General features: G+C 41.7%; 1 protein-coding gene and 1 pseudogene across 1 annotated transcript; both read right to left on the reverse strand.

Moving 5' to 3' along the window:
- Nucleotides 1-2,938: 2,938 nt before the first annotated feature.
- LOC105897138 lies at nucleotides 2,939-5,920 on the reverse strand (annotated as a pseudogene).
- Nucleotides 5,921-7,537: 1,617 nt separating this feature from the next.
- On the reverse strand, nucleotides 7,538-8,428 carry LOC116217876 (class A basic helix-loop-helix protein 9-like). The gene has a single exon (XM_031572869.1). It carries the CDS (start codon nucleotides 8,426-8,428, stop codon nucleotides 7,538-7,540), a length of 891 nt encoding a protein of 296 aa, XP_031428729.1.
- Nucleotides 8,429-9,975: the final 1,547 nt, after the last annotated feature.

Raw genomic sequence — 9,975 nt, forward strand, 5'->3', positions numbered from 1 at the left:
ATTGGTATTTAAACTGTAACTTAATATTATTATTTAGTTTTTATTTCAGTATCAAACTTCTAATAAGTTCTCTTAAATTCTCAATTTATCTATTTAAACATCTAGTTTTATTTTCCTATGTTACCCTCAGCTAAACCAGTGAGTTGCTATTGATAGCATTAGCACAGCACAACCATATGCTTCATCAATATACATAGGGAAAATATAATATGCATACAATCAAAATAAATCAATATCAAGTAAACATTTAAATATCAAAAGAACATTTTTTAAACATATTGTGAATGTAATGATGTAAGTTCAGTGTGTGGTAACTGGCTTGTTAAATTCAGATTCTTTCTTACGACCACGTTTTGCAGTTCGTAAATTCCACTTGCGGCAGGAACAGTCCGTAGATCTGATGTGTTTTCACTCTTACCACGAAATCCGCGAACTTCTAGTTGAAATAAAGCAGGCTCCTGTCAGTCCCACCATTCATACGATGAAAGGATTGCTGGTCTTGTCAGAAAAGCAGGTGCTGACCTCCGATGGAACAGGATTCCGTGTGGTTACTCGCTGGGAAAGCTCGCCATCTATTTCTACTACAATCATGGAGCTATGATGCTAGCATGCAATGCCTAGCTCCACGCGACTTCTTCTTTTCTCAACAACTTAACTAAGGTGACAGTCTACCAACGAAGACAAAACACAAATCAAAACACTTTCAGAAAATAAAATAAAAGTTCACAACAGTATAAATCTAATCAAGTTTCAAGTTTCTAGTTTCTTTAGCTCACTGAAAAACTAACGTCCTTCTCCTAGCTGGCTTTCTTCAATCTTCACCGTTCTACCGTTCAGGAAGAATTAACTAGTTTCTCATTGGCTCACTGTCTTAAAGCAACAGTGCATTTTTGTATAGTTTTGATATTCATCTTAATCTTTTTAAACATTTTAATCCGATTAAATCATGGATTGTATAACTAATATAAACTACTCTAGTAAGTTTTAATAATATTTATTTCAACTATTTATTCACTTATTTATTAACTAAATCATGTTTATTTTTTAACCTGGGTTACACTTAGATTCAGGTTGCCCTCCCTCGGGGGCCTCGTCAAACTTCTCCTCCATCTCTTCAGTCTTTCCTGCCTCAGAGGTGTTGTCTACACTAAAATAAACCTAACCAAAAAGGTGGATAGAAATGGCTCCTACAGTGAGTCAAATTAACTGAGTACATGAAGTGTATTCCATTGAAATGGAATGAATGGTGGCTTATGACAATATTAAAAAAATCCTGAATCTGTTTACTGTAATATTATAACTGCCCGTCTGTAGAGGAGATCTCTGACCTGACTGAGCAGCTTGGTGAGACTGGAAAGAGCATCCATGAGCTGGAAAAGGCCAAGAAGACTGTCGAGACTGAGAAGGTAGAGATCCAGACTGCCCTGGAAGGGGCTGAGGTAGATATTCAGGCAGGCATTACCATACACCATAAGAAACTCTACAGAAATCAAGTTATTTACATTTTGAAATTCTTCATTTTCTTCTTTATGGAACTCTTGAGCATGAGGAGTCCAAGATTTTCCATCTTGTCCATCTTGAGCTCAACCAGGTCAAGAGTGAGATTGATAGGAATCTTGCAGAGAAAGATGAGATGGAGCAGATCAAGAGGAACAGCCAGAGGGTGACTGACTCCATGCGGAGCATTGTGGACTCTGAGGTCAGGAGCAGGAGCGGAGAATCAAGAAAAATATCTCAATGAGATAGAGATTCAGCTGAGTCACAGAAACAACTGAAAAATGTCTAAAAAAAACTCAAGGTCAGATTATGTCAATAAAACGATACTTTTCTATAGTCTAAACTGTCTCTTGGAAGCACAATGAATATTTTTTCTTTCCATGTTTTTTTCGGATTGGGATGCCCAACCGCTTGGGTTTGCATGCCCCGACACAGCCACCACCCACATCTGAACTTGTCAGGTCTCAGGTTTCACGGGGAGAGGGTGGGCCCCAAAGTGAATGCTAAACTTTCCATTCTGTCATAGCAGTGTATATATTTGTAAATAATTCAAGTTAAAGAGTTAAATAAATAAATGTTTGATTTTATATGTAAATAAATGAACATCAAACTCTACATTGCACATAAATAACCAAGGTGTCAAAAAACTGTTTTCATATTTACAATTTGATACACATATTAACATCAGGCGGCGCACCCTGAATCCAACGTATTGAACCCTTGGGTCAGGAAATGTACGTCTAATTGTCCAAACACAGCAGCTTGTAATGACAACTCTGTTGCCTTCACCCAGGCGACCATGCTGCCACAGTACAAACTGTCTGTATGCCATATGCTTGTATTGCCGCTGCTCCACTCCTGGTTCCTAGTCATCATCAATGGCAGTTCCTGGTCATCATCATTCCACGCAGCACAGGCTAGCCGTAAACCCCCCTCATCTAGTATGTTATACTGCATGTATTCCATTTTGCTAATACAGTTTTCAAAACACTGATCAGAAAATGACAACACTGATCGGAAAATGACAACAGCACTCAATCAGAACCTGATACAACAAATTTTACAATAAAAAAATTAGTCTACATATTTACATTCATAACAAACCTGCCATTTACATCGAAAAATGATTCTACATGTTTACATTCATAACCAAATTAAGAAAGGATCTTGACATGTGCAATGGGTACATAAGAGAAAAAATATATGAGATATTGAAGGTGAACATTTTTGGTATATTAAACATGATAGACGCACTGCAAAAAAGAGGGCCTTGGGATGAAAAGACCACCACATTCAGTCGATCCACAGAAGGGATTGTTTACCATTACCTGCTGAGGGTTTCTGGTGGATTTACAATCAGTTCACAGTGGGATCAACAGTCAGTCCTCAGTGGGGTGCTTGGTCTGGGCTGCTGGCTGCTTTCTTGCTGTACTGTGGTTGGTCACCAGAGGGTGACAATGAGCTCATACTGTTGGGGGACATTAAGGATTCTGAAGCAAAAGCTGAGTTGTCGTCATGTATGTATGTAAGCAGTGTAACACAATGAGAGGGTAGAGGAAGAGGTGTTTCACTGACACGTGCATAGACAGACCTTGGGAATGGCATAGCCTCTGAAAGTGATGTTGCAGGTGGCGTAGTGGGGGAGGTTGAGGGGCACAATCTCCAAGTACCGCTGCGCCTAATGGATGACAGCGTCCGTGTAGGGGAGGGACTTCCTGTCCTCCATTTGTGAATGTGTTGTTAGCCAGTCACTGTCTCAATCTGTAGGTATATCTCTGCGTGTGTGTGTGTGCATGGCTGTGTGTTTCTCTCTGTGTGTGTGTGTGTGTGTGTGTGTGTGTGTGTGTGTGTGTGTGTATGTGTGTGTGTATCTGATCCTTACCCTGTATCTCTGGATGCTTGATAAGCAGCATCGTAGCATATTTCATGGTTGTGCTGGTGGTCTCAGTGCCAGCAAAGAAAAGGTTGAGGACAGTGGAAAACAGTGGACATAGAAAAACTCTGTAGTGGGAAGGTCTTTCTCCTGGGGCAATAGAGGGACACATAAGTAAAGATGGTATGATCCACTGGCATGTTTAGGTTTTAGCATATGTCTTTCAGCCCTTTGTAAAGTGTTGTCATATCTGTATCTTTGACTTACTTCATCATCTGTTATAAATGCTAGGCGAGAAATGAATTGGCAGTAGCTGAACAAGTTAATAATCACACGCTAGCAAGCTAGCAAGCTAGGAGGGCTATGTTCAACAGTATGGGGCCTATTCAGCAAGCAGTTCTCTCCAGTTGCAACAAATCTTGCCCACCTGGTTGAGTCTGATAAGGAAACAGTTGATGTAGTGTCAGTGTTCCAGCGGATCCTGATGCTAGTGCATCTTCCCTATAACAAACTCTCTAAGGTTGTCGATTTTTCGGAAGACATTTTGATGCTGGCCTGGTATGTAAGTCATCAGCCTGGGGAAGATGTTGTACAGCTGGGGGAGTGAAAGGGGAGTGTACACTGGTTTAGCAGAAGCACAGTCCAACACTGGGATCACACCAGTCATTTTCGGGATGAGAGAGGAATGTGCTAGGAAGGATGCTTAAACTTGAGTATTAGGCTAGCATTGTATGCTATCTATTTTGTTGAGAAAATACAAAAAAGTACTGTGAGGTTTTCCTGTTTGATTTCTTATTTAAATGGAATGTATTTTTGATCATGACGGTACCTGTCCCCATGGCTTGCTCCCAAAGCGAAATGTATCTGAGATGATCTACAGTAGACGCAGGAAGTTAGCGTCATCGTAGCTGAAGCACTGTCCAAACACAAACAGGGTCGCTGAGAGAGAGAGAGAGAAGTCGAGAAGGAGCAAAGAGCATTATGGTAGTCTGATAGTGGTCTTTCTAACAATAACATGTTTGGTATATGGAACTGTGTGAACTGTGTAGTTTTAACTTTGTACAGTCAAATACACACACTGTCAGATACACACTATGGCCCCAAAATACACACACACACACACACACACACACACACACACTGACTTACACTTGATTTCTCTTAGACTCTACAGCAGATGTCAGCTCTCCTCCTTAATCCACTGCTCCATCCCCTTGAAGCCCATCTCAAAGCCTCTGAGCGTGCTCATTGTGAAGCGTCTCAGCAAGCGCCAGCGCTCACCGTTACTGATGGCTGAACCTTATAAGTTACAAAATTAACACATTAATACTGATGGCCAGACCTGAAGAGGAAGTGGACGTTCAGAAAGACAGATTAACTCACATTTTGACACACAGTCATACAGATTGGTTTATTCTGCAATGATTAATGGGTGTCATTCAGTACAACATTGATCACAGAATGTAAGAAATGTACAAATTCTGGAATTGATTGCAATTTCCTTGTCCTAAGGATTATCGTAAGTGTTACATTTACCTGCACTGAAAAACTCAAATTGTGTGATCTATATTTAATGACACAACATGTAAACAAAAATATTGATTAATTGCGTCTTTTTCATCACAAGACCAGATCACTTATTTTAGACACCCTTATCAAGAAGAGCTGTTGTGTTTCTGATCTCACCGTATCCCTTGACCACCCGGTTCAAGAACGGTATTGGTGCTCCTGTGAAATCATCTGCCTGGTCCACCAGCGCCTCCTTCACTGCCAGGTTCCAGACCCACTCAGAACCACAAACCGTTTGAGCCCAAGGTGCACAGTTATGACCGGCCCGGCATACTGCTAACTCCACTGAGAAGGAAAAGAAAGAAGCAACCAAGTTTTATAAGGTAGAACCATATTGTAAACACTAAGTGTTCATGGTTCTTTTGACAGTGGAAGATTGTGTCTTGGTGTCACGGAAACAACTTTCTAATACAACAAGCAGGGTTACATTCTTTTCTTGCACACACTTGTGAGCACAGGTGTGGATGAATAACTTTAACCTGTATGCAAACCCAAAGTGCTACGTTAGCTCACCTTCATGAAGGTCTTGAAGGGAGCTCTCTTGTCCACTTGGGGCAGGTTTCCCAGCAGGGGTAGACCAGTGGGGCCTGGGGGCAGTGGAAGCCCCCGTCCCCACCCCCCTCCTCCAGACCAGCAGCAGCAGGAGCAGCACCAGGCCAGCCAACAGCAGCATGCTGTACTCAGACATGCTGCACCTCCTTTCCTCTCCTCTCTGTTTCTACTAGCTTCACGTTATAGTTTCTCCTGTTACAGTTTGTCTGTTGTTGTCTCTCTCTCTATCTCTCTCTCTCTCTCTCTCTCTCTTTATTTCTGTCTATATATCTACGTCCCTTTCTCTATATGGCACTCTATCTCTCCTTCTCTCTCTTGCTCTTTCTCTCTCTAACTTGTTTATGTTCTTGCTGAGCACTCCCCACAGACTGAGGGAGTTCATGTGGTGTGGGTCGCAGATGAGGGGAGGAGGCGTCAACTGAGCAGAAATTGGGCAGAGAGAAGTCATGTGATTGGCTCTTGTTCACTTTAACCTGGAGCACTACACTTATTATGCTTATCTTCTCATCAGCAGTCCTGATTTCAATACCAAAATAAACTGTGAAGGGTCTGTCGTTCAGTCTTCTGATTTCCTAGATGTCAGGAATGTAGAATTTTCTTTTTAGTTTTTATGACGGAACATTGTCTGAGAGTTGTTTGGGTACCTTTGACCTGTAACTGTTGTTCCCACAACTCTACAAGAGTTGTGCAAAGCAAAACCTAATCAACTCCGTCTAAAGAACACTGTTTGTACTCTTAACCCAATGAAAACAAGCTAATGATGTGTTGATATAGTAATAGTGAATAGTGATGTGAAATCAAGAAAATGTCATCACTTCAAGGCATATTCATCAGAACACAAAACCATACGGCACCATATTTGCACTCTGTCAGCAGGTATACGTTGACATTTTATTTAGCAAATGCTTTTATCCCAAGTGTCTCAGCAGTGTCATACACAGTTTACAGTGCAGTACAGTATGGAATTGATCAGAGTATGTCCTTGCTAAGTGTCAGACCCATGTCCTTAGTTTTCTCAGCCCCTTGAGCTACAGAAAAATTCTCTTCTCCCTCACTCTTGGACAGGTGAGTTAGAGGTGTAAATTGTCCGTCACTGTGAATGACTGAGCTAATTTGAGGACAAATGCAGTCAAATTGTGTTGGTCCATCAGCGTAGGGGTCTATGTTTACATGCAACTCAGCCGAACCAGACTTTACACATTTTTTTTTTTAAACTCACTCACATGTAGTGACATGCAGTGTTGCTTAAGCAGTTATTTTAAAATGTCCTTAAATGTTTGCATGTGTTCTGTCACAGCTAACCCTGCAAAAAGTATTGACGCAGTACAAGTTCAATACACAAGTAGATATTAATGTTTTTAAGTTCAAATAAATAGATTTATGGCTGTTTTTTGTAGTGAACACTTGCGGTCTCAAAACAGTACCTTGGGGGAAAAAAACAAGCAAACATAAAATATATAGGATTACAAATTGTTCAGTTAAATAGTGACTTAAGAAACCTGAGTAACATGTGTGGTTGATACCTAAATGATATAAGCGTATATGTAATTGAATGGTCAAAAGAATCAAACCTATGTCTTTGCACAGAATTCCCCTGAATGGTGGCACACACTGTGCTCTAGGCTTTCCAAATGATGCCCTAATCTGTATGACACGAATATTCCAATATTCATACCGTGATGCAGCAAACAAGAAATGTTCCAAGTTAATTCAAAGGTTTATTCAAGGTTTCTCACATTTATTGACTCCTGTGCTTTGGCTTGTCTAGAATAAGGTGCTAACATCTTTTTTTTTTTGTAGAACAAAATGTAGCCTACTCATTCAATGTGCTTCACAACCTGAGCATGTAAAGTCCTGCCATCACACTGTCATTTTGCAAGGTCAGTTGCAGCATTCAAGGCAGGGAATCATTCTGTTTCCAGAGTGAAGGTTTACGATCTTCTTTTGTCTCTTTAATCCTGCATACTTTGATAGGTGCACAGTTTTGAAAGTTTCTTGCCAGCACCGCTCAAGTGTCTGCATCTTTTCCAACCTGTCCCAGATGTGTCAGTGTATGCTAAGAGACTGCTGGTAGCTGGAGCCCGGCAAGTAACCGAGTTGCCAAGAAAACGGCACAGCAGGGTCTACAAAGCTGTCTGTGTGGTTCTGGTGACAAGTGGCTTTCACCCCATACTGGAAGCCCTGTCCGACCCCATAGCAGTGGCCACTGTTGTTGTTATTATTGTTAAATGTCTCCTCACGTGGATGGCTGTAGAGTCCATGGCCCATGCACATCTGGGAGTCTGGTGAGTACTGTGCATAGTGTGGCGAGGGTGGGCATGCAGACCCAGGTTGCAGCGATAGGTCCGGGTAGAGCTGGGGTGGCTCAGATGGCATAATGTGACTGTACGGTTTGTGCGTTTGTGGGGTTTGTAGTTCAGGCTGCTGGTGAGGGAGGTACTTTACCGATTGATAGCCCCTCTCCTTTACTGGAACCAGCCTTCCATTCTCCTCCTGTGTGCCATGGAGGCATTCCACGTGGCTACAGGTTCTTTCAGCTGTGGGTGGTGGGTGGTTTCTTAGGAAGATGGAGAGTGCAGAGATGCGGTTAATGGCCCGACGCAGCGTGGAAATCTTCGACAGCCGCTTGCCACTGAGGTCGTGGTTCAGGGACATACGCAGCGCATTGAAGGCTTGGTTGTAGTCCAGAATTCGTTTACGTTCACGGACGTTAGCTGCTACCCGGCGGGCTTTGGAACGCACTGGCCGACTCCGCTTCTTACCAGCAATTTTTGAGGTCCCCTGGTTCTGGCCGGAGCTTGAAGCACTGTCCCTCTCAGGAGAAGACTTCTTGGAGTTTCTCTCACTTCCACTGCTGTCGTCATCATGGTCCATGGTGCTGCTGTCAAGCTCTTCATCAGAAAACTCGGACTCTGTGTTGCTGGCAAGGCTGCTCATGGCTGGTTGAAGAGTACAAATGTAGCACAAGCTACAGTACAAGCAATGGGAGCTGCTTTTCTAAGAGCCAAAGCCGTTGGCCCTTCTGTCGGAGCTGTTGGAGCAACGAGGCTGTAGTAGTGGTGATCCTCTACGTGTACTCAGAACCAGCTTAATGTCTGTTAGCACTGGCCTGTTTCTAAAAGTCCCTCTCCTCCTTGTCTGCCTGCTCTGTGATTACCTGTGACTCGCTCTGACAGGTGAGAGGTGCTTTTAAAGGCTGACTGGTAATGTGTCACATGGTACGCTTGCGTATAAGCAAAGGTGCGCTATGTGTTTATGAGCTCCCTGCAGGCAAACTCTAGCAGGCATCTCTCAACTGCTCTGACACACCCCTCCTGCTTACAGAATCTTTGCGGCTCTTTTTAACTGCTCTTCTGTTCACTGTTGTCAACTCAGAGAAATGTAGATAGCATTTGCCAAACTCAACTTTCTGTGCAAGGTTCATTGTTTACATGATTGTCAATTGTTGTTCACTGTTCACTGATTATTTGTTTCTTATTCTCATTTGATATTATTGTACACATATTCATTCAGATTGTCAAATCTAAATATATATATATATATATTTTAAATGCTTTTCGGATGCAAATGTTTTTTTTTTTTTTTTTTTTTTTACACAGAATGGATTTGTTTTCTTCAAAATATTCTTACAACAGAATGCAACATATAGAACTACAGTATTAAAGCAGAAACGAATCTCAAAACTATGTCATACATTAAACAGATTGAACATTCCTTCTGAAATTAAGATTAATTGAAAGTTATATTTGTCGGAGGGTGGAAAGTGAAAAATTGGGCCAAAATGACAAATTACAGCCTTATCAGATAAGCTCCTTTCCCCTTCCAGTTCCTATTCACACCTGGGACAAGAGTGAAAAACACTTATCCAAGCGTGACATAACTCCAGATAATCTTCATGGCTACAATTAGCATGTTGTATTAAGTGATTATCCCCCTTGCCTGTGCAGCAGTGGATGGACAGTGTAATTTGGGTGTCTGCAGCCCTATAAATCAGCTCAGACTGTCCCATCAGGACAAGAACAGACAGTGGCCTGGACTTCAAAGCCTGGGGATGGAGGAACAGAAATATTTTACAATTATCACCTATGATCGCTCTTGGCGCAGGTTCTGTTCAGCCCCTGCATATTATCCTGTTTCTGCCCAAAACACCCCTTTTCACCTGGCCCCCTCCTCCCTCTCTTTCTGGCCAGTTTTGAATTTGTTTTTGTTTAAACGTCTTAAAAACATTATGATATGAACCTAATACCAGGTAGAACTTATAATAATAGATTTTCTTTGTCAATATCCATGCTTCATGCATATTCTCACACACACCATCTGATGTTCACTAAACACATATACACATATACATTTTTAGTTTTACTAAGTAAATAGAGGGCGATATATAGAGAGGGAGAGAGACTTTGAGATTGTGTTTGGTTAGATTTGTTCGTTTTGTTGGGTTAGAACAATTGCCACAATAGTAGATGAGAGGACACCATCTT

The sequence above is a fragment of the Clupea harengus genome, chromosome 9, assembly GCF_900700415.2.
Source record: "Clupea harengus chromosome 9, Ch_v2.0.2, whole genome shotgun sequence".
NCBI lineage: Eukaryota > Metazoa > Chordata > Actinopteri > Clupeiformes > Clupeidae > Clupea > Clupea harengus.

Coding starts and splice junctions, on each gene's coding strand:
- LOC116217876 (XM_031572869.1), bottom strand. CDS start 8,428: ATGAGCAGCCTTGCCAGCAACACAGAGTCCGAGTTTTCTGATGAAGAG.